This window comes from Nycticebus coucang, chromosome 10 (assembly GCF_027406575.1).
Source record: "Nycticebus coucang isolate mNycCou1 chromosome 10, mNycCou1.pri, whole genome shotgun sequence".
In the NCBI taxonomy this organism is placed as follows: domain Eukaryota; kingdom Metazoa; phylum Chordata; class Mammalia; order Primates; family Lorisidae; genus Nycticebus; species Nycticebus coucang.
This window is the reverse complement of record NC_069789.1, coordinates 113,329,912-113,354,668: the sequence shown is the minus strand read 5'-3', so window position 1 is coordinate 113,354,668 and position 24,757 is coordinate 113,329,912. Positions and strand designations below refer to the sequence as shown.

The 24,757-nt window shown below is 46.0% G+C and overlaps 1 protein-coding gene across 1 annotated transcript; it reads left to right on the top strand.

Moving 5' to 3' along the window:
- The first annotated feature begins 180 nt into the window (after window positions 1-180).
- PPP2R1A (protein phosphatase 2 scaffold subunit Aalpha) lies at window positions 181-24,411 on the top strand. The gene is made up of 15 exons (XM_053605907.1): window positions 181-518; window positions 3,092-3,182; window positions 7,564-7,664; window positions 11,486-11,718; window positions 12,669-12,816; window positions 12,931-13,086; window positions 16,173-16,287; window positions 16,403-16,473; window positions 16,905-17,039; window positions 18,260-18,433; window positions 18,769-18,829; window positions 19,847-20,001; window positions 20,867-21,009; window positions 23,736-23,827; window positions 23,963-24,411. Exons 1-15 carry the CDS (start codon window positions 441-443, stop codon window positions 23,977-23,979), a joined length of 1,770 nt encoding a protein of 589 aa, XP_053461882.1. The 5' UTR covers window positions 181-440; the 3' UTR covers window positions 23,980-24,411.
- Window positions 24,412-24,757: the final 346 nt, after the last annotated feature.

The window sequence follows — 24,757 nt, the reverse complement described above, 5'->3', positions numbered from 1 at the left end:
AGCGCACGTGATGCCACGCATCACTAATGACCCACATGCAGAACCCTCTCCGGCGCTCAATGAAGGGCTGCCTTAGCCTCCTCCCAATACTTTATTGGTTAGAAACCACTGCTCGTTTGGGCTGTTGTTAGGGGCGACGTAGGTGGGCACAATCTTGGTCGCTAAGACGCCCTACTTCCGCTTCCCGGCTTTTCCTGGCTCCAACCAAATCTGGTTCATTTGACCAATGGCAAATGAGCAGTGGGCGGGACTTCACGTGTCCGGACCAAAGAAACGCGGACTTGGATGGAGGAGCGCGGCCAATGACCGTGGGGCAGCCCCTGTAAAGCGGGACAGGCGCCCCCACGTCTGCCTTTCCTCCTCCTCCCAGCCCTGCCTCTTCCTACCTCCGTTTCAGCACAGCGCTGGCCGCAGTCTGACGGAAACGGGACGGAGGCAAGATGGCGGCGGCCGACGGCGACGACTCTCTTTACCCTATCGCGGTGCTCATAGACGAACTCCGCAACGAGGATGTTCAGGTCGGTGCCTACGGGCCTTGTGGGAGGTGGGAGGAGGGAGGACGACATGGGGGGCCGGGAGGTCCTCGCGGAAGAGGCTCAGCGTTCGCTGGGAGTGGCGGAAGGGGGCTGCGGCCAATCAGCGTGCAGCTCTTATTGCCCCAGGCCCTCCGTCTTGGTCAGACGGCGCCCCGGATTGGGTGTCACTTCAGCGGAGGGTGGGGGCCGAGGAAGCCTCGAGGGTCCTCGGCCTGCCAAGTGCGCTAGGTGGCCTAGGTTCTGGGAGGCTGCGGTCGGGGTGGGGGACTCAGGAGGATTCTGTGATTGGCGGCCGCTTCTGAATGGCTCCTTGGGAATGCGGAGGGCGCGTGACTTGCTTGGAGCGGGGGAGGGGCCGCCTGATTCGAGGGGACCCGGGGAGATTTTCTCTCTTCTGGGCCAAATGGTGACTGAGCTCAGAAGGCTGCCATCCCACTTCTGCCCTCCTTTCACGTCTGATTTTGGTTTAGGTACCCTAAAAGCAAGGGGACGCAAAAAGAACCCTTATCCCAAAGTAGGAGGGGACTAGCTGATTTAGGAGTGAAATATGTTGTAGAACCCGCCCCCCTACCGCGCCATCTTCCCCTTGACCGGGAGCTGGGGGTGGGCAGACTAACAAATTTCGGGTACGGGATAGGGTCGCCCAGGGCTCTGAGCCTGGCTGGCTGGGGATTGAGAGCAGTTAGGAGCGCAGGTCCACTTATCCGCCATGTGACTTCCGAAAATTATTTTCACCGCTCTGGGCCTCTGTATTTCATAAAATATAGGCCAGTAATCGTATTAATAGGTAATTGTGAGGGGCTGAAGGTGTTAATGATAAGAAGATAGAATAGTATATGGCCTATTGTGTGGGTTCAGTAAAATTTAACAATAATTATTGGAAGTGGTGATTGAAGAGGTCCTATCTTCCCTTTAGGCCTCAATGTCCCCATTTATAAAATTGAACGGCGTGTCCTCGGAAACCTGCTCAACCTGAACCTGGCTTCCTGGGTTCCTGTTTCTGCTTTCAGGCCGTGTTCATGTCTCTTCCACTTCGTGCTGATTGACATAGGCAAGCTAGTTAATCTCTCTAAGCCTTGATTTCCTCTTCTTGCAAGTGGAGATAATTATCTAGTTCTTGGGGCTGTTGTATGAATTCTTTTGCTCAAAAAGTACCTGCCATGTATCAGGCGAGGTGCTGGGAACATAGGGGTGACACCAGTTGCTATATGGGAGCCAGGTGTGAAATAGGTAAACAGCTAAATATATTATTGCGTAAAAAGTGGCGGGAAAGAAACAGGGTGCTGTGATAGTGAATTCGTATTTATTGGGCCTCTGTTCTATGCAGGGCGCTCTTCTGGGCGCTGGTATTCAGCAAATGGTAAATGGCTGCTTTTGTGTTTACAGCAGTTACCTCCAGTAGTTGTAACAGAGAGAATCTTGCCCTCACAGCTTAGAAGTACTTAATATCTGGCCTATTTCAGGGAAAAAAATGTTAATCTCTAACTTAAACCATCTCTGTAACAAATTATTGGGTGTTTACTCTTAGCACTAGGTGCTGTATAAAGGCATAGCATTTATGGGCTAAGTGAATTCTCACAACCAGCCTTTGAAATAGGTCCTTAAATATATTTGAAAAGACTATTTTCATGTTCATGAGTACTGACGATTAGGACTGGGACATATCTTTTGGGGGCTGCCATTCAGCCCACAGTACTAGTGGAATTATTACTACTGCTAATGCTACTCTTTTTGGACATACATAGTCTCACTTTGTGGCCCTGGGTAGAGTGCTGGGGCATCATAGCTCACAGCAACCTCAAACTCCTGGGCTCAAGTGATTCTCTTGTGTCAACCTGCCGGGTAGCTCAGACTACAGGTGCCTGCTACAACTCTTGGCTGTGTGTGTGTGTGTGTGTGTGTGTGTGTGTGTGTTTTAAGAAGGGTCTTGCACTTGCTCAGGCTGGTCTTGAACCTGTGAGCTCAGGCAATCTACCCACCTTGACCTCCCAGAGTGTTAGGTTTAAATCTTGCTTCTTGCCTTCTTAGCTCTTTGATCCTGAGAAAGTACTTTAGTTCCCTGAACCTGTTTCCTTGTCTATAAAATGGGACTTGTAGTAACTTTGACCTCATAGGGTGGTTGTGAGGATTACGAAATCATGTATATGTGTGTTTAGCCTATGACCTGGCACAGAGTAAGCATGGTGTAAACACGTGTGTATGAAAGGACATTCCATAGTGTATTAGATGGGGCTAAGTGCAAGAAAAGAGAGTAAAGGAGAGAGGAGGAGAGGTGTGGAGGAAGTGTGGCACCATCTTAGACGTAGTGGTATTGGAAAGTATAAGGTGTTGGCTCCAGAAAACCAAAGGATGCTATTATCATTCTTGCCACTATTATTGTTTTTTAATGGTTGAAGAGTCTCTTGGTAGGTGTTTGCCAAATTACTTTTGAGCATCTTTAGTCATAACCTTGCCAAGACTACCAAGATTGCTGGATCTAACTGGTTAAGAGCTGTCAGAACTTCTGTGTGTGTGTGTGATTTCTAACATTCCTCCTCATCTTGTTCTCTCATTAGCTTCGCCTCAACAGCATCAAGAAGTTGTCCACCATTGCTTTGGCCCTTGGTGTTGAAAGAACCCGAAGTGAGCTTCTGCCCTTCCTTACAGGTAACAAGGTGGACTTGGACTCCAGCGTCCAGATCAAGTGGGACTTTTGGGAGGGTGGTCCCTCTAGGTAAGAGAGGTCTTGTTGTGGTTTTAACAAATTGTTCTAAGTGTCTGCCCTGTGCTGTACACTGTGGGCTTGGAGAGGGGTCCAGAGGAGGAGAAATGCAATCCTCTCTGAGAGAATGGTCTGGAATGATGGAGGTAGCATTGGTGAAAGGAGCCTAGAGGCAGATAGAGCCAACTTAGAATTGCAGTTCCAATGAGTTAGAATTGGCAACTTTAGACAAGTACTTTACTTACATTTTTCATCTATAAAATGGAGATAATCAATCATGCTTTGTAGTGTTGGTGCAAGGATTAAAATATTAATGATAATTTCTGGCACTTATTAATTATATGCTTACTATGTGCCAGGCAGTGTTCTAAACCATTTCTTTTGAGGATTAGATTAGTTCACATGAAGTATTTAGAATGGTGTCTATTGGCTGGGCACAATGGCTCACGCCTGTAATCTTAGCACTCTGGGAGGCCAAGGCAGGTGGATTGTTTGAGCTTACGAGTTTGAGACCAGCCTGAGCAAAAGTGAGACCCCTGTCACTACTAAAAAAAATAGAAAAACTGAAGCAAGAGGATCACTTGAACCCAAGAGTTGGAGGTTGCTGTGAGCTATGACGCCATGGCACTCTACCCAGGGCTTAAGACTCTCAAAACAAACAGAAAACCAGAATGATATCTGTACTTGGTTGTTGTAAGTCACTATCATCACTGAGTTAATTTCACAGCAACACTTTAAGGCAGGTAATACTGCTGTTCCCATTTTATTGATGAAGAAACTGAGATGTAGACAAGTGAAATAATTCATTTGCCCAAGGTCATAACAGGAGGTGATTGAGAGGGGATATTTATTCTCGTCATTCAGGGTCCGCACTTGACAGCACTGGTTAATGACTAATAGAACACACTTGGGATCCTGATTACCTGATTTCAAATCCAGGCTCTTCCACATTCTAGGTGTGTGACTTCACACATCTGCCTGCTTCAGATTCTTCATGGTAAATGGGAATAATCATGTATGTAACCTAACATGAAAGTTAAATAAGTAAAGTGCTTGTAACACTGTCCAGTGCTTGCTGCTGGAGTGTTGTAAGGTTGTTACTAAGTACTCCTATGTGTGAAGATATGTATAAAGCTGTTAGTACAGTGTCTGATACAGACCAGACCACTGTTAACATCATGAAGTTACGATAGTAATTATCCAGGTGAGCCAGAGTAGTGTGGGAGCCATAGATTGAAAGAGAGCTACTGATTCAAAAGAAGGTTCTTTGTACTATTGGAAGTCCCAAGTAATGTCAGGTTTTCTCTGCTTTGGGTTTTAGTCCATTGTAAAATGTTCCAAATGGCAAGTGGCTGATACACTGTGTCTTTCAGAAAAGATGATACTGTTTCAGACAGTAATCTAAAAGCCTTATTTGAGCTCCAACCTACAGAACATTCAGAGCTGGCTTTTATGAGGGGATAAATGTTTGTATTACTAGAGACAAAATACCACAGATTAGGTAGCTTAAATAGTAGAAATGTATTTTCTCACAGTTCTGGAGGCTAGAAGTCTGAGATCAAGGTGTCAGCAGGTTTAGTTTCTCCTGAGGTCTCTTCTTGGTTCACAGATGGCCAAAATGCAAAGCAAGATCAAGGTGCTAGTAGGTGTGGTTGCCTCTACAGGACATCTTGGAAGAATCTGTTCCAACCTCTCTCCTTGGCTTGTAGAAGGCCCCTTCTCACTGCCTTGCTTTCCACGTTCATATCTCTGAACGTCTTCTCTATTGTTTCTCTGTTCCTCTTTATAGGACACACATCAGATTGGATTAGGGCCCATTTTAATGGTCTTACTATAACTTAATTGCTTGTTTAAAGACGTAATCTCTAAATTCAGGCCATTCTGAGGTACTAGGGATTAGGAGTTCAGCATATGAATTAGAGGGGGAGACACAATTCAGCTTATAACAAATGGAATATCCCCACCTGGTTAAAAAGACCAATGTTGCTAATTTTTAGTTGTAATTTCTGGGATGTGGGTAGGTTCCAGAGTAAGTCAAGTCTGCTGTGTGGCTTCTGTCACACCGTAAAGTAGCCTGCCATTTAAAGACTGGGGAAAACACTGATGAAAGGTAGCCTCGGTCTGCTGTCTCCCTTCTCCTGGATCTGAGTTTTTTTCCTGGGACAATAATTCCCTAAGTACTTCCGGGTTGCATGTATGTGGGTACCAGTGGTTCTCGTGGTGTTTCATGCTTCTGTGGCAACAGCGAAGGTTTGTCATGTAGTTTCATTCTACAGCCCTTTGAATGCAGGTTCCCTGAGCCAGAGGAGAGCAGTTTGAAATTGCTTCTCTTGCCATGATGTGTCTTTCAAGGTTAGGAAAGAGGAGCATTTCCTAGGCAAAGGATTTGGCTTCATTTCAATTAATTCACAGTAGGGTTAAAAACATTTTTTTAAAGTAGGGTGTTTGTAGGGTATAACTGTTAATGTATATATGTTCTATATGTCTCTATTAGTCCATTCTGAGTTGTGTGTTAGTCAAGCCAAAGTTGTTGTCCTTGCAGAGCTTCCATTTCAATTGGGGAGACCAGTAGTGTTACAGGTAGTAAGTGATGAGGCCACAGAGAAAATGAAGGGGTCAGAGCAGGTCTTCTGGGGTGTGGGGGGGGGGCATAACCTTTGGCAAAGGGCACTGAAAGAAAAGGAGCTATCAATTGGAGCTGCCCGCCCTGTGGGACTGGGGGAGGGGCAGGCATGCATTTGGTGGTAGTGAAGCAGCTGTGGGTCAGCATAGTTAGTGAGGGAGAGCGAGGTTAGGATGTGAGGTTGGAGAAGAATAGTGACCACATCGTATAAGATCACAGTTCTCAGAAACCACTGGCTGATTGTGATAGAGGAGTCTCAGGATTTCGGCTATACCTGGAAGGTCACCCTGAGTTTGAGAGGAAAATGGACCATGTAGGACAAAGGTCTGGAAGCAAGACAACCAATTAGAAAGTTATTGCAGTCACCCAGGTGAGAGCTAGTGACGGTCAGGGTGATGTTAGGAGGGAAAGGGTGACAAGCCTGGTTCAGAAAGACAGGACCCTCTAGAGCTAGGAGACAGTTCTGTGTGGGTCGAGGTGGTGGAAGTACAAGGTTCTGGCCATTGATGTGTGTTTGGTTTCAGCAGTGCAGTTTGGCTGTGAGGTCTGGTTCGAAGGTGGAGATGAGTGAGAGTTGAGGTTATGCCATGCATGAGGTCTTGAGGAGACAGAGAAAGTTGGGAGAGTAGTCTGTGTGCAGAGAGTTAGGGAAACTGAGTCTGGGAAGGAGCCCAAGAACACGGTGCGTCCAATTCTCACTGGTGAGAATTTACTGAATGAAGAGGCAGAGATGACCACCCTTGTACCAGGCCCATGCTGAGCTCTTTACAGAAAGCATATTTCTTTTTTTTTCTTTTTTTTTTTGTAGAGACAGAGTCTCACTGTACCGCCCTCGGGTAGAGTGCCGTGGCGTCACACGGCTCACAGCAACCTCTAACTCTTGGGCTTACGCGATTCTCTTGCCTCAGCCTCCCGAGCAGCTGGGACTACAGGCGTGCGCCGCAACGCCCGGCTATAGCATATTTCTTTTTAGTCTCAGAACAGCTCTGTGAAGTGAGAACAGCCTTGTTAGAATATGCGGGATGAGAAAACAGACTCAGGGAGGTGATGTTGATGAGTTACTGCCCAACTAGCCAATGGTAGACTAAGGTTTGAATCCCTCCCAAGATGGAAATGAGGATAATGACCACTCAAGTGGTTATTGTAAGGAAGTGACCTGGAAGTTGAACGCACCACTTCTCCTCAATCGCATTGGCTAGAACAAGATCACATGGCCATGTCAACTGTAAGAGAACCTAGGAAATCAAGGATAAAAGGGATTAGGCAGAAGAGAAATTCCTGGCAGAGAGAACAGTGCTGAGGGTAGAACTTGGACCAAAACAAAAAAGTTCCCATATGCCATGCTCCGTACTTTATATTCCTGATTTTATTTGCTCCTCATTTATTCGCTCCTCGCCGTGTGAGGAGAGATGGTTACACCATTTTGCAGATGCAGGAACTGGGGCTTGGAGAGGTGGGATCACTCACCCAGTCCACCTCATCTAGTAAAGGGCAGAACAGGCCTTGGAGGGTTTGTCATTGGATCCAAACCTGTGGCCTGACCTATGCTAGCATAGGTGGAGAGCAGGAGGGAGTGGGCTGCTGGGGAGACTGCCAGCAGCCTGAGGGGCTGAGTGGAATCTGCTTGCTCTGAGCTTGTGTTACTGGTGACCTGGGGTCAGACTGGGGGTGGAACTGTAACAGAGTCTGTCTTGGTTCCACAGACACCATCTATGATGAAGATGAGGTCCTCTTGGCCCTGGCAGAACAGCTGGGAACCTTCACTACTCTGGTTGGAGGCCCAGAGTATGTGCACTGCCTGCTGGTGAGTGGAAGACAGGGATTCCCCTTGTCAGCCTTTTGGGGTCAGTCATGTGGTCCTTTAAGCTCAAGGCAGGGAGGGGAGAATGTAGGGGAAACTGATCTTCAGTGGAACAGATGGGCCTTCAACATTCACTTTAATCCAACAAGTCAGTAATGATATTTAATATAGTGATACTGGAAATGCAGGTGTCATCCTTACATTACTGGGGGTACCTACCTGACAGGTGCCCAGTCCCACCTAGGATCCTATATCTATTTGGGTTTGGATTCAGACTGGGTTCACTTACTTGCTATGTGACTTATAAGAGAATTACCTAAACTCTCTATACTTTCCTCATCTGGAAAATGGGGATCATTAAAACCTTCCTTGATAATCAGCTTAAAAAGGTCTAGCACAGTACTCGGCACTTAATAAGTACTACAAGATGTTAACTGTGATTGTTACTTTTGTTACGATGTCAGTGCTACCCTTTGGGGTAGAAAGGGTTCTGTTTTTATAGACGAGTCACCTGGAGTGCTAAGAGGTTAGTAAGTGACAGAGCTAGAATACATCTGTCCATTGGTGCTTCCCCAGGCTCCCACCCCACTGCCCACATGTTGCAGTTCAGCCGGGGTCGGGTTTGAACCCGCCACCATCGGTATATGGGACCGGCGCCTTACTGACTGAGGCACAGGCGCCACCCGACTGCCCACATGTTTGTCCCAGTGCTGGGTGATGTCGGGGACATAAAGTAACTGGGAGAAGACGATCTGGGAAGAATGTCTGTGTTGTCTATTCCCTTGATTTTTTTTCACTATTCCTCAGAATTCTGGGCCACCCCTGCTACCTCCCCTGCACGCTCCCAATAATTCTGTATTTCATGGGTTCTAAGACAATGGTGTTTTTATGATTCAGCATCTACACCTGATGGTACTTTACAGTTGTTATCAGTAGCCTACCTTCCCTCTAGTGGCATATGAAATAACAATGCTCTTTACAGTCATTAGGATCTTGGATTTGAACAAACATGGTCATTTGTTTTATTTCCAAACAGCATTGTTTAAGAAAACTTGATAATTGCCATGAAATTCTATTATCTCAGCTTTCATCTGGGCATATGTGTATAATTCGTGCATATGGACACTAAGAAGATTGTATGTAAATGAGATCATTTCATACATTTTACACAGAACAGGGCTTATTAACATGACCATGAAGGGGTCTGGGGACCAGCCTGAAAAGAGTTCATTGAATTTTATGAAACTGCAGTCCCTGGTATTTGTCCACAAGAATTTCTGAGGAGAGAATTGACAGCTTTTAGCACCTCCTTGGAGGACTTGGCAATAGACACCATTTTCCTAAAATCCCACCACTTAATCAGGGCCCCCAGGGCCTGCAAATGGGATTGGATCTTCGGCTTGCTGCAGAGCTGGGGCTGGAACCCAGGGATCCTTCCCCCACCAGGTCAGGGTCACCCCTCAGAATATTCTCAGTAAGGGAAACCCCAGTCAACTCATGCTTCCTTTTGGGAAGCAGTTCCCTTGTTACCTCTGGGACATGGGAGGTGTGACCTCCATGACATTCACATCAGCCAGCAGACATGTCCCAAGGCCCTCTGTGGGCCAAGCAGTCCTGGGAGCCCAGAGGTGATCCAGAATAGCCGGTGCTTACTCAGTGCCTGCAAAGCATACTCCAGTAGTGCACTGGAGTGGGCCCCTTGCACAGGTGAGGAAGCTGGGATACAGGCTGGGTTAAGTGAATTGCCCAAGCTGAGCAGAGACAGTGCAGATTTGAACCCCAGGTCCCTGGTTCTTTTTTTTGAGACAGCCTCAAGCTGTCACCCTGGGTAGAGTGCTATGGCATCACAGCTCACAGCAACCTCAAACTCTTGGGCTTAAGCAATTCTCTTGCCTCAGCCTGCCAAGTATCTGGGACTACAGGTGCCCTCCACAACGCCCCGGTATTTTTTGGGGGATGGGTGGGGTTGTAGTTGTTATTTGGCAGGCCCTGGCTGGATTTGAAACTGCTGTTTTCATGTATGTGGCTGACATCCTAGCCGCTGAGTTATAGGTGCTGAGCCAGGTCCCTGGTTCTTAATCACTGCGCTGTATTGTCCTCAGAGAGCTCCTCGTTGCTATGATGATCAGAGGTGTAGAACCAAGAGGAACATCTAACCTGCTTTAGATGGGATGGGGGTGGTCAAGGAAGGCTTCTTGGAGATGGCTCTTAACCTGGATTTCAACAAATTATGAGAAATTAGAAAGTGGCTGTTGCCTACTTTCATTCCAAAACATTGGTTAGTGGAGACCTAGCTTTGTGTTAGACTTGTCCCTGGCCCTTATTCTCAGCAGTGGTGAAAGGAAGGTAATTACATGGAGACCCTCTGGGCTTTCCAGGGAGGCCTCACGAAGCAGGCCTTTATTGTGTAAAAACGTCACTTGCCATTCAACATACACCCTCCTTGGCCCTGCTTCCAGGTAATGTGAACCTTTGGGTTCATGCTGGGATAGGCCTCCTGGTGATCTTCCTGTGGGTGATCTGGGGACTACACTTAATTATTTTTAAGTATATAATTCTGTGGCATTATACATCCATGTTGTTGTGCAACCTATCACCACCAGCCATCTCTAAGATCTACTCAGACTATCTTCCTAAACTGAAATTCTGTACCCATTACCCATTGAACTATGCACCCTGTCCCTAGTCCCTGGCAGCCACTTTTACACTTTCTGTCTCCATGAGTTTGCCTGTAATTGGAGTCATAATATATTTGTTCTTTTATGACCATTGGCTTGTTTTACATAGCATGCTGTTTTCAGATTCACCCATGTACGTCATGTATTAAATGAGATTTTTCACACGTAAGACTGGTTTTTAGCTGCTTTTGGAAAGTCAGATTTGGTTTTCACTAGCTGCGTTCTCCCACAGTGACAGCTGATGGAGGTGGGAGCAGCTGTACTCTCTGGACCAACAGTTTGCTACCATTCCTGTCTCTCCCTCTGTCCCCCTAACTCCACCCCTAGCTCTACCTGACACCTTTGCTGATGGCTTCATTTTGTTGTCTGCCTGGGCCCTGGAGCCATTTCCACTTATGATTTCTTTCTGGCTTAAATGCCTGTCAGGCACAGTTGGATTTCAGACAGAGGCCTCCACATCTTTCTTTGAACCAAATATATTAGGATAAATTGAGTCTTCCTTCACTAGGTCAGTAATTATGGAGTTCCTTCTCTGTGCTGCTGGGTTCTGGGGACAAAGTGGAAAGCCAATTAGATGTCCCTGAAGGAGCACATACATTTCAGGCCCCACAGTAACTGAGCAGTCATGAGCTCCAGGGCCCCCCAGAAATGTGGGATCCTGTTAACGGTCACCAGAACTATGTCCGAAACCACAGCTGCACTTTTCATTTGGAAGCTTTGGAGCCAAGTGGCCTGATTTTAGGTCCTGACTTACAGATATTACCAGTTTGGGAAAGTTCCTTGGCCTGTCTGTGCCTTTAAAATGAGGACAGGTGCAGGATCCACCTCAGGATTCATTGAGGAAGAATAAGCACCCCTGGAACACATGATGCAGCAATGTCAGGGATGACTATTGCACTTTGAGAAGCTAAGGACAGGTGGAGCCCTCTCCTTACAATGCGCTGTATGTAATTCTAAGTTTGTGGACTCCAGTGAAACTCCTTCAAGTACCCTTCAATAAGAACCTTTGTGAAAGGCACACTGGAAGTCTGGGATGAGATGATCAGAGAAGATTGCTCTGAGGACCATGAGCCCTGGAGGTGTTGCTGGGTGGGACTGCAGGAGATGGGGAGGGAGCTGCCCGGTAACCTTGTGTTCTCACCACAGCCGCCTCTGGAGTCCCTGGCCACTGTGGAGGAGACGGTGGTGCGGGACAAAGCAGTAGAATCCTTGCGGGCCATCTCTCACGAGCACTCGCCCTCTGACCTGGAGGCCCACTTTGTGCCACTGGTGAAGCGGCTGGCGGGCGGCGACTGGTTCACTTCCCGCACTTCAGCCTGTGGCCTTTTCTCTGTCTGCTACCCAAGAGTATCCAGTACTGTCAAGGCGGAACTTCGACAGTGAGTCTCTCTGTCATTGGAGACCCCAGCTTTCCCCTCTGCGCAGTTCCCTTCTTCTTTTTTTTTTTTTTGTTTAGATGCAAAATGTTTATTATTAAGGAAAGGTGCAGAAAAATTATATCAGACAAACATTATTATTTCTGAAACTTTTTGCAATTCCCTTCTTTACCACCTCATCCCCCTTAAGGTCTGCCTGGGTTTTCCCAGCTCTGGCTGACCTAAAACTGTCAGAGAGGCTGTGTCCTGCAGAATGTGGTCTCTGGACAGGGCTAAATCCAGTGGCTCTGACCTTAGTTCACACAGGAAATAAGGTGATGATAATTCCTTCCTCCTATTGGTTATTGTGAGGATTTAAGAGAATTATTACATACAAAGGGCAAAATCCAGCACATAGAAGTACTCAACAGATGATGTCTGTTAGTGCCTTAGGCCTGCTGCAGGCCTTGGACCTGGGGCAGATGCACCATCTCAGTTTAACGCCGCCTCCACCACCACTCCCCAGACTCCGGAGCATCAGGCATAGGCCCTGTGATGTTACTCATAGCTTAGACATCTATGCTAGCCCCTCACATCTCTGGCTAAAACAATCACTGCCGAAAAATAAAACCTTTCAATGGCCCTAGACCAGCATTTTAGTTAAGCAGTTTTATGTGGTTATAATAATATAACCATCAGCACCTACCATTGGCAATAGATTTATTTCAGGCAGATGGGCTGTTAAGTGTCTTGCACGTATTATCTCATTTAAGGCTCACCAGACCCTACGGCATAAGGTACTGTTCCTCTGAGTTCCATTTCATAGGACTAGGAAGATCCAAGAGATTTATCACTTGCCCAAGGTTCCCCAACCAAAGCCAGGACCCCTGTGACTGCAGAGTCCATGCTTGCTTCTCTCCACTGCTTTGCCTGCTGCTTTAGGATCCCCAGGGGTTTCTTCTTCTGACTCTCAGGTATTTCCGGAACCTGTGCTCAGATGACACCCCCATGGTGCGGCGGGCCGCAGCCTCCAAGCTGGGGGAATTTGCCAAGGTGCTGGAGCTGGACAATGTGAAGAGTGAGATCATTCCCATGTTCTCCAACCTGGCCTCTGACGAGCAGGTAGGTTTTGTTCCCCAGCCCTCTCTGCTGTCTCCTCCGTTAGTGAATGCCCCTGAAAGAGAATCCCAGAGCTCACTGGGGGCCTCTTCTGCCCTGCTCCAACCCTCTTCCCAGGACTCGGTGCGGCTACTGGCAGTGGAGGCATGTGTGAACATCGCCCAGCTCCTGCCCCAGGAGGATCTGGAGGCCTTGGTGATGCCGACTCTGCGCCAGGCTGCTGAAGACAAGTCCTGGCGTGTCCGCTACATGGTGGCTGACAAATTTACAGAGGTAGGTGAGAGGGACTATTGACACTGGCCTGCAGGTGGGGACATCAAGGAGGACACCAAGAGGGGAAGAGAGAGGGCCACATGCAGGAACTGAGCTTTCCCATCAGGCTAGCGGAATCTTTGGGTGTTGGAGCAGTAAGATCTCTGTGATCATCCAATTGGATCTTATTTCATGTGCCAATCCTGGTTGATTGATGTGGCAAGTGAAGTGCTCTATTCTAGGATTCTCAGGCCACATTCAGACCTCATGGAGGAGGGTACCACAGGAGTAGAGAAGTGTAGCATGTGGGGAGTGTCCTCATGTAATCTTCCTTTTGCACAAGGGAAGACAGCCTAAAAAGTTTAATTGGTTTAATTGACTGGTCAGAGTGATAGCACCAGCCAGTCATAATGAAGACAAGGCCCTAGGTCTGTGACTTTCCCAGGACAGTGTACTTCCATGGGTGACTCAATTTCCTCATTCCACAAACATGTTTGTTGAGCATCAGTTATTCTTTAGGCACTGGGGTATAGTGATTTTGGTACATTCCTGATTTTTACGGAGCCAGGCAGCGTGAAGGGGAAGGTCAACTTAGAATTTGGTAATAAGGTGTCACAGGTGCAAGAGCAGACAGACATACTAAGGAGAGGAGGTGCTGCTATGGCTGGTTCTTTCCTTGTGCAAAAGGAAGATTACATAAGGGCACTCTCCATGTGCTACACTTTTCTGCTCCTGTGGTACCCTCTTCCAGGAAGTCTAGAAAATGAGTGGGTAAGAGCTAAGAGATGAACTGTGCTCCAGCAGAAGGACGAGGAACCCTGGGAAGGAGAGCAAGTGCAGGCAGGAACGTTCAGGTGTGGGTCTTAGAGAGCAGGCAGGAGAGAAAAGGCAAGGTCAGACCAGAGAGGCCTCAAGGGCTGCCCCACCCTGTCTTCCTTTTCCTGTAATTATACTTACTTCCACTGATAATTTGCTGGAAGGACTCAGAGCCTCACAATGCCATTTCCATGGACTATGTGTTTTCCCTGTGAAAATGTTAAAGAAGCTTAGCTTTGTGGACATGGCAGCACCACAGTTAGGGAAAGTTCTTTCCTTCCTTGTCTTCTGAGCAGCATAAACTGGATTATCCTGGTCTTAGAATAAAAGCTCCATGAAGGGAAGGATTTTAAGCTGTTAAAAGAGTTCTTGGCACACCATAGATATTCAGTAAATGCAAGGGGACTTCAAAAAGTTCATGAAAAAATGGAATGAAGAGAAAAATAAAAAATACAAACTTTATTTCTCAACATAAGCTTCATCAAGTAAGACACTTTTATAAGAAATGGTAACCAGCCACTTAGTTCATAGCTAAAGAACTGAAGATCCTGGGAATTTAATCATGTCAATGCAGTCTTTTTTATTACTTGAAGAAAAATGGGTGCCTTTTAAAGATTTTTTAAGATTAGAAGGCAAAAAGATGTCAGAAGGTGCCAAATCAGGATTGTAAGGTGGATGCCTAAGGATTTCTTATCAAAATTCTCCCTAAATTGCTCGTTCGATGAGAGGAATGACCAGGATCATTATTGTGGGGTAGAAGAAAGATTTCTGGTGAAGTTTTCCCTGGCATTTTCCACTAAACTTTGGCTAACTTTTCTTAAAAAACTTTCATTTATTTCATAATAAAGAGGTGTTATTCTTTGGTCATCCAGAAAATCAGTAAGCAGACTGCCTTGAGTATCCCAGAAAACTGATGCCAGGAACTTTGCTCTTGACTAATCTGCTTTTGTTTTGATATGGCTACATCCTCGCCTCTTGGTAGCTATTGCTTAGGCTGTGCTTTTTCTTCAGGCTCGTAATGGCAAAGCTGTGTTTTCATCATCTGTTTTAATTTTTTGAAAAAATGCTTTAGGAACTCGATCCCACTTATATAAAATTATTATTGAAAGCTCTGCTCTTTTTTGCAGCTGATCTGGGTGCAGCAGTGTTGGCCCCCATAGAGTGGAAAGTTGTCTCAACTTTTTTAGTCAGAATTGCATAGTTCTTGAACCAGTTAGGATGTCTGTGGTGTTAGCTATTGTTTGTGTTCTTGAGCTTTGATTGTATTCAGTTAGGGCACAAGATTAATTTTTTTTCCTCGGAAATTTATGTGGATGGTCCGCCACAGTGGGCTTCTATCTTCAACATCCTTTTGTCTATTTATAACAGGTTATCTATTTGTAAATGCTGATTTCTTGGGGGCATTGTTCCCATTAATTTTTGTAAAGCATCAGTGATTTCACCATTCTTCTACTGAAGCTTCACCATAAATTTGATGTTTGTTTTTTCTTCGTTTTGGCTGAATTTATGTTGCTGTAATAGGGGATCTTTTCAAACTAATGTCTTAAGAAGCCTCAAACTAGATCCTATTCAGACGCATTATAACAAGTTAGTATAAGTTTATTTTGGTTCAAAAAATTTTCTGAAATCCACGCATGGTTTTCTTATAGCGTACAATTTCCATGGACCTTTGAAGACCTCGTGTGCAATATGAATAAAAGGGGATATTAAGCAAGATAACCTGAAGCCCTTCAAGATTTTTAGTTATCTGTACCCTTCTTAGTAATGAACCATCTTGCTTCCTACCAAATTTTCAGGAATCCGCCTTGTAGTAGGACTCACACACCTTATCAGGCAAAGCCTACTATGCATTCCTCCTCATTAGTCTTTATTGTTTTATTTTTATTACAAAAATAATACATGCTTCTAGTAACACATCTTTAGAAGATACAAATGAATTTGAAACAAAAAGTGGGAGCTGTTGTCTTTAGAGTGTTTTTGGACCATTTAACAGAAAATACAACCCCCAGTAGCCAGAACAATAAGATCTGTTATTATTTTTAATGTAAACACAATGCAGTGCCCTTGCGGTGCTTATTCTGCTTCTGAGGAATCTGAGGCTCAGAGAGGTAATGAGCCTTGTCCAAGGTAAGGGAGATCATTCCATGGCACTGGAAATAGATCTTAGCAGTGACTCTAAAGCCCATACTTTGGCCCCTAATTCTGGTACCTTTACTTTAATTATGGCCTCATTAGTCCAGATTCCTGCTGGACACTCCCACTCTTCCCATCCCTCTTCTCCCCATCTGCAGCTCCAGAAAGCAGTGGGACCTGAGATCACCAAAACAGACCTGGTCCCTGCCTTCCAGAACCTGATGAAAGACTGTGAGGCCGAGGTGAGGGCCGCAGCCTCCCACAAGGTCAAAGGTTGGTGCTGGCAACCAGAACACAGCAAATTGGGAAGGAGGGTTGTCCCAGGGGCTGAACGTGGAACCAGGACATTAGGTCTTACCGCTCCCTGCCACCTTCTCCCCACCCACAGAATTCTGTGAAAATCTCTCAGCTGACTGTCGGGAGAATGTGATCATGACCCAGATCTTGCCCTGCATCAAGGTAATGGAGTTTGGTTGGAGGAATGGAGCATATCTGAGTCTGCCAGAAGGAGGATGGAGGCTGGGCTTTGGGTTAGCCAGATGCAAACTGTGTTCCCAGCCCTCTGAGACCAGGCAGCTCTTGGGTTTGAAGCAATTGGGGGTCTTGAGGCTTTGGGCTGACCATGGAGGTGGGAGCACTTCCTGAGTCCTGTCATCCACAGAGCTTTAGGCTGTGGTTGAGGACTGCTGGGAGCAGGTGTTATTTAAATAATTGGGACTTGCCAGGAGTGACAATTTCCTCCATACCTTGAACCATTCTCTACTCCATGAGTGGCGGGCAGAAACAGCCTGTCGTCTCACAGCTTCTTAGCCATTGGTATTTGCTTGGCCACTTGCCACTACGAGGGATGCCCTGACCCAAGTGCCTGCCCCCCTTCTTTTTCCTCTCAGGAGCTGGTGTCAGATGCTAACCAGCATGTCAAGTCAGCCTTGGCCTCTGTCATCATGGGCTTGTCCCCCATCTTGGGCAAAGACAACACCATTGAGCACCTATTGCCCCTCTTCCTGGCTCAGCTGAAGGATGAGGTGAGGGTGCCAGGAGGGACCTCAGCTCTGGGTTTGTAGAGGTGACAGGTGGGTCAGCTGCTTCCTGCTAAAGAAATCTTTCTTTAGAGAAAGAATGAAGGGTAAAAAGCTTTGGTTTATTGCCATTTTTTCCTAGAGAGAGCCTGTCAGAGCATTTGTGTTGCACTCAGGTACCCAAGAGCCAGTAATTACAGGAATCAAGGTGGAACAGAGTAGAAAGGATTCTGTTAGTTTTGGTTTGGAGGGCAAAACTACTGGTGGAAATCATTTTATTGACGTTCTGCTTTTTTGGGTGGGGGTATGGCTCTCCTAATACCATTATGACAGTTGAGGCTTTTGTAAACATTGTGTATAATGTCCCTTTTAAGAAAATCTATGTAAGGTTATATATAGTGGAATCACTTATTTCAGTTTATGTAACATAAATGAACAATGTTTCACAGACATTTGAAGCAACTATATCTAGTGGACTGTTCAAAGGAACATAATAGAAAAGAGGAAATTAATGAGCACTAGGGCTGTTCCTCTCCTCTTCCTGAGGATGCTTGGCTTTAGGAAGAAATGCATTAATATAGCCTATAGAGAGAAATTATGTTGGTTCTGAGATATTTTCTTTAGTCTTCAGACTAGCTAGCAGAATACTGGCTGTCTTCATTCCTAAAGGAGAGTCTTGGTTTTTTATAAAGAGGGACTTACATGCTTTTTATAAAGGAATTATTTCGTGTGGGAGGGAAGGGGGGCTCTTGGAGGATTTCATTTGGGGGGTATCAACTGAAGCTGTTTCATCTTCCCAGCAATTGCCAGTATCCTTATTCATTGTTTGCTGTGTCTGGGTCCCCAAGACCACCCTCGGGTTCATTTATTTGCTAGAATAACACGTAGAGCTCACATGTCCATTGTACGAAATTAATGCAGTTTGGCCTCTTTACCCTGTCCTGGGCTGTGTGCAGTGCATTTTCTTTTTTCTTTTCTTCTTTTTAAATATTTTTTTGAGAGAGTTTCACTTTGTTGCCCTTGGTAGAGTGCCAAGGCGTCAAAGCTCACAGCAACTTCAAACTCTTAGGCTCAAGTGATCCTCTTGCCTTAGCCTCCTGAGTAGCTGGGACTATAGGCACTAGCCACAATGCCTGGCTATTTTTAGAGATGGGATTACAGGCTTGAGCCGCCATACCTGGCCTTGTGCAGTGTATTTTCTCAGAGCCTTCCTGTTCTCTCCTCAGTGCCCTGAGGTGCGACTAAACATCATCTCTAACCTGGACTGTGTGAATGAGGTGATTGGCATCAGGCAGCTGTCCCAGTCCCTTCTCCCTGCCATCGTGGAGCTGGCTGAGGACGCTAAGTGGCGGGTGCGGCTGGCCATCATAGAGTACATGCCTCTGCTGGCTGGACAGCTGGTGAGTGAGGAGGCATGGGGGCCAGGCATTGCTGTCTTGAGAAGGTAGACTGCCAGGATCCTGTCACAGTGCAGTGTGTCTAGGGATGTGATGGGGAATCTGGGGGCCCTGTGGTCTCAGTGGAGGCTGTGATGACTGCCTGGGTAGTTGGAGGAAGGGATCCAGGAAACAGGGCCCTAAAAGATGAATAGAATTCAGTAGGAGAGAGGAGGGACAGGAGCACTTCAGGAGAAGTTAAGAAATGTTTTCCCGGTTGAGTGTAGTTCTTCTATAGTGTCACTGGTGACTCTTCTTACCCATTCTCCCGTGAGCCCTTAACTCCCTTTATCCTGCAGGGCGTGGAGTTCTTTGATGAGAAACTCAACTCCTTGTGCATGGCCTGGCTGGTGGATCATGGTGAGTGCCTCTGGCAGAACAGCTGGGGTCAGGGACTCCTAAAAGGATGGGTGGATTGGGTGTGGCTAGCAGGGCAGTGGGGAAGGCCAGAGTCATTCCTTCATGCTGTCAATGCTTACATGGACTGGCTCCCTTGCTTTTTTAGAATCTTAGAGAAGAGGCTGGGCGGTGGCTCACCCCTGCAATCCCAGCACTCTGAGAGTCTGAGGCACATGGATTGCTTGAGCTCATAAGTCCAAGACCAGCCTGAGCAAGAGAGAGATCCTATCTCTAAAACCAGCTGGGCGTTGTGGCAGGTGCCTGCAGTCCCAACTACTTGGGAGGCTGAGGCAAGAAAATCGCTTGAGCCCAACAGTTTGAGGTTGCTGTGAGCTGTGATGCCACCGCACTCTACCAAGGGTGACATAGTGAGACTCTGTCTCAAAAAAAAAAAAAAAAAAAATTCTAGAGAAGGACAATGTAGGGGGACAGAGCAAATCACCCAGGGGCTGCGGTAATAGCGGAGTTGGAGGGCTGCTGAGCAGACAGACTCACATCACGCCCTCCTGACTGTTGAAGCTTAAGCCAGTCACTTGCCATCTTTCAACCCCACACTCATTCTGTGAAATGTGGAGGACTTCTCATCCCAGTCTCTCAGGGTAATTGTGAGAATTCCTTGTTGTTTTCACTAAGAGTGGTAAAAAATAAAAGTTAGTGTTTTCCCCTGTCAGCATTGAAGTATTAAGTAGTAAATAATTTGTTTAGACAAAGCACTCACTAACTCCTCAGTTTGCCCATGAGGCCAGTAATGGAACCTGCTTTTTGGATGTGCTGAGAAGATGCTGTATGAAAAGAAAACCCTTAGTAGAGCACACGGTGAGCCCTGTTTTCTCTTCAGCTGGAGTTCATTGGCTTCTATGTGGCTGGGCACCTAGGGGCTGCTCAGTAAGCAGTGGTGAGTGGGACTGTTACTCTCCACCCACAATCAGTCCTTTACCTCCACAGTCACCACCCCTTTTACTCACCCTAAACCTACAGTCTATGCCATTCGCGAGGCGGCCACAAGCAACCTGAAGAAACTGGTAGAGAAGTTTGGGAAGGAGTGGGCCCATGCCACTATCATCCCCAAGGTCTTGGCCATGTCTGGAGACCCCAACTACCTGCACCGCATGACCACGCTCTTCTGTATCAATGTGAGTACCTGCTGCCTGCTGGCACTTCCTGGGAGTGGGTGGGTGGTGTAGATCCCCAAGGGAGACACGTGGCTTAGGAGTGGAGAAATGGCACTGATACTTGATCAAAGGATGAATCCTTGGGGAAACTATAGGCCAAAGGTGGGGCTCCCAGGTGGGGCTCAAGGTCATAGGGGTTTGGGACTTGCATGGTATGAGACCTGGCCCCCAAATATATGTACATATTTATTTACGCTATAGTGGTTAAGTGTGCAGACTCTAGATGAGATCTACTTTTAAATTTTGGCTCTGCCAGACATTAGCTGTGGACCTTGGGAAAAATCATCCAACTACTTAATGCTTCACTTTTCTCACCCTGCGAAATAACCAATAATTGCAGTAATCCCTCATCAGATTGTGACGATTAGTTGGGTTATGTGTGCAAAGCTTAGAACAGTTAGAAACATGTTGGAAGTATTCCTGTCTACTTGCTTTTAGTATAATTATCTCATGTATTTATGCATACTTAATGTATAAACCATACACATAGCTAGAAATTAAAGGATGGGGTTTAAAAATAAATATAACTGAGTGTTACGATAATTTCTTATACCACCCTCTGGAGACCGCAGCACTGAAGAGGGATGCCAGGGGTTAGAAATCAAGACTCATGATGAAGGAAAATTGAGGACAGAGAGACTGGGCCATCCCAGGAAACATGCTGTTAGGAGGGTATTAGGGGAGTTGGGAGATTCAGGAGGATAAAGTGCTCATAGAGTAAGTGAGGGCCTAATGGTTACCAAGGTGGCCTTGTTAGAGGAAGAATGATGTAGGAGTTAGCCAGAAACTTGGCAGAGTCACCACCCTGTCACTCACTGGCCCTTAGGTGCTGTCGGAAGTCTGTGGGCAGGACATCACTACCAAGCATATGCTGCCCACTGTCCTGCGTATGGCTGGAGACCCGGTTGCCAACGTCCGCTTCAATGTGGCCAAGTCCCTGCAGAAGATAGGGCCCATCCTGGACAACAGGTGAGGCCTGGATACTCCCCCCCACACCAGTAGGGGCTTGTTCTGGGCATTTTAATCTTTGACCTTGAAAGACGGAGTCCAGGGTTGGAGGCCCAGCACTGCTCTTTTCTTGCCGTGTCACCTTGACCCGTCCTTTTCCCTTTCCAAGGTCTGTTTTCTTAACTGTAGAGTGCGAATTTATAGAATGGAATGGAAGAGAGGGTGAGGGGATGGCAATTCTATATACTAGCAATAAATCATTAGAAAGTGAAATTACAAATATTTTATGTAAATATGTCTATAATTTATAATTGCACTAAAATCATAAAATAGCCAGAACTTCTAGTGAAAAACTGTAAAATATCCTGAAAAATTAAAGACCTACATATAATATTCATGGATGGGATAGTTCCTCAAATTCAATTTTAGATTCGTGAGCCCATTAAATCTTAGAGTCTTTAGTGGAAAATTGACAAGGTTCGGGAATAATAGGGAAATGCAAAGATCTGAATTAGCTGAAGCAATCCTAACAAAGTTGATGACTTATCTACCAGGTACTGAGATTTATGATGCTACCAGCAGTTATAAAATAGTGAAGTGTTAGCATGAGAATAAATTTAAATAGCCCAAAGGAGCATAATTGTGGTCACAGCAACAGACCCACACATACTTAACAGCAGGTACCACTGCGGTTACGTGGGGGAAATGTACATATTTTCCAGAAATGGCTGGGTCCATTGGATATCCATTTAGGGATAAAAGAACTAGCTCAGTGCATAAACAGATTTAAGATGACAGACTAGAACCTTAAAGGTAAAAAAAGAAAAAAGCTTCTGGAAGAAAAGGTAGGAGAATATCTTTAAGACTTAGGGTGGCATCGATTTATTAAGCAGCAAACCAAAGGAAGTGAACGATAGGTTGGCCTTCAGTAAAATGAAGTGTTTACCAAAAAGACATTTTAAGAGTAAGCAAGCCCTTGACTGGGAAAAGGTGTTTGAAATGATCTTTTGTGCTTCATACACTCCTCATATTTCTAACAATGGACTCATTAAAATGCTTGTCTACAAATCAGTAAGTTGAGGAAACCCTACAAAAGAGATGGGCAAAAAGATTAAAACAGTCCCTTCAAGAAGAGGCTCCCCACGTAGGCAGTAAGCACATGACAAGGTAGACAATGTCATTAGCCTTTCAGGATCATGCAGATTAAACCTTTGTGAAATACTGTTACACATACCCCAGAGCAGCTCAACTAAAAAAGAGCAATGGTGTGAGTTCAGGATCATGCAGATTAAACCTTTGTGAAATACCGTTACATATACCTCAGAGCAGCTCAACTAAAAATGAGCAATGGTGTGAGTGTCTGTTGCAGTGGAGCTGTAAGTTTGGGGTCTGGTCTCTCTTAACAGTGGAATTTAGTGAAGCTATTTATACACATACCCTGTGAACCAACCTTTACACTCCTGGGTCTATAAGAGAAATGAGAGCTTATTTGTCCAAAGAGTGTTCATGGTAGCTTTATTTGTGGTAGCTATAACAATGGAAACAGCCCAAATACCTGTCCACAGAGTAGATAAATTGAGATAAATTGTAGTTTACTCATATAGTGGAAAACTGTTTTCAGCAGTGAAAGAACAGATGGCCTGCTGTAAGCAGCAACACAGGTGACTCACAGACCTCACATTGAATGAGAAGCGAAATCCAGTACACCATTTATATCTGCTCAAACAATAGGCAAACTGAATCTAGGTGAAAAAAGTGAGAACAGTGGTTATTTGGGGGAAAGGGGAGGTGGCTAGCAATTAAAAAGGGACATGAAGCCTGAGCAGCTAATTTCTGTGTCAAGAACTATAGAGTAATTGTTTCAAGACACAACCTCACACCTTTATAGTTTCTCTCTGAAGTCCACCTTTATTTTCCAAAGTAATAATTGAGTTCTGTGCAGGTGAATTTCCCTAGGACCCCTTTGATGAGAGTAGATGCTACCTCTGGCTGCTACAGGGCCAAGAACTGTCCCTTTGAGTCATTTACCTACCATTCCCCAATTATCAGTTTGGTCTGTGTCTTCTGATCTCAGAGCCACATGGGCAAGAACTAGGAGTGATTTACCACTGTGCGCACACCTGATTCACAATAGTGCTCAGTAAATTTGTTTTAAATCACTGAAAGACATTCATTTGCTCAGCCCCAGAGACCTGTAGTTCTGTGTTCCACTTTCCCAGATGTTCTGACCTTCCTGTTCTGGGCCTCAGAGACATCTGTCCTTGTTTGTCAGACTTTTGACCTTCAAAGTAATTGTATCCAAGATCTCAAAGACGTCTGTTTTTGGTTTTGTATTTTGTAGTTTAGGCTTTATTTTATTTTACATATTGGAGGGCACAGTAGTTTTCCAATACATGTATACAATGTGTAATGATCATATTAGGGTAATTAGCCTACCATGCCCCCAAATATTTACCATTTCTTTGTGGTGATAACATTCAAAATCCTTTCTTCTAGCTATTTTGAAGTGTGTAACATATTACTGTTAAACTACAGCCATCCTACTGTGCAGTGGTCAGACTTCTCATTTTTGTGTGTATGTGTGTATTTGCGCATACATGTATGCAACTCCCAGACTCTTAAGACTCCTCCTATCTTATGTTTTTATGTGCATGTCTGTGTGCACCTCCTTGGTCAGTATCCTTCCACCTGCCTCTTGCCGCTAGTTCAGCCTGACTTACCCTCTCTTTCCTGTCTCCTTGTCCCAGCACCCTGCAGAGTGAAGTCAAGCCCATCTTAGAGAAGCTGACCCAGGACCAGGATGTGGATGTCAAGTACTTTGCCCAGGAGGCTCTGACTGGTAAGGCCTGTAGTGCTCAGAGCTTAGGCAGAAGGGTGTGTGCAACAACAGCAGATCCCGGGGATGGGGCAGTGCTGCAGTACTGTGGACAGGGGGTGCTGTGGTTCTGATTCCTGTTTGTTCCTATTTTCCCAGTTCTGTCTCTTGCCTGATGCTGGAAGAGGAGCCAACTCTGGTACCCAACCTACAACCTCCCCAAGTCCTTCCTCAGGGAGGCACTGGGGGCACTTGGCTGTTCCTCCCTGTGCATGGTCTGACCCCAGGCCCCTTCCCCAGCACGGTTCCTCCTCTTTCCAGCCTGGGAAGACTGCTTACTCTCCACCTCCCAAGGGGTTAGGGGAGCATGAGGTTGGACAGGATGGCAACCCAGGGAGGAAGGGTCCACTCTGCCTACTTTGGGGGGAGATATGAGCATCCCAGGTCACTGGCTCCTGCTGCTGTAATGGGGAAACCCTCCTCCATGTACTTCACCTTCCTTTCTCCCCTCTCTGAATTTTTGTGTCAACTGTGCCGTTTTTATTTTATTCCTCCACCCTCCCTTTTTTTGGCCCTTTTCACAGAGAAATAAAGGTCTAGAAATAGTCCATCTTCTGGTCTTAGTCATCAGCATGGAAGTGTGGCACCACCTCAGAACCCCATCCTTGCCCTTATCTCTGGAGCAGACCCTAGGTAGGGGACCTGTTACAGCCCTTTATCCCAACAGGAGGAGGATTCCCTGGGGTGCAGAGGGTCCACAAGGTGCTTCTAGCCTTAAGAGTTCTGTGATTCAGTTTCACAGTTCAGTTCAGGTTCACAGATGTTGGCTGAGTATTTAGTGTTAGGAGCAGGTGCCTTGGAGCTGGGCTTCCTGGACCCAAATCCTGTTCTTTCAGTTGTAGTCATGTGGCCTGGAGAAGGCTACACAGTCTTTCTTAACTCTCCTTTGTTAAA

Bases quoted from the DNA above. Each gene is read 5' to 3' on its own strand.
- PPP2R1A (XM_053605907.1), top strand. From the start codon at position 441: ATGGCGGCGGCCGACGGCGACGACTCTCTTTACCCTATCGCGGTGCTC. The intron at 18,434-18,768 runs GTGAGTGAGGAG...TTTATCCTGCAG, and splicing joins CTCTGCTGGCTGGACAGCTG to GGCGTGGAGTTCTTTGATGA. The intron at 21,010-23,735 runs GTGAGGCCTGGA...TCCTTGTCCCAG, and splicing joins GGGCCCATCCTGGACAACAG to CACCCTGCAGAGTGAAGTCA.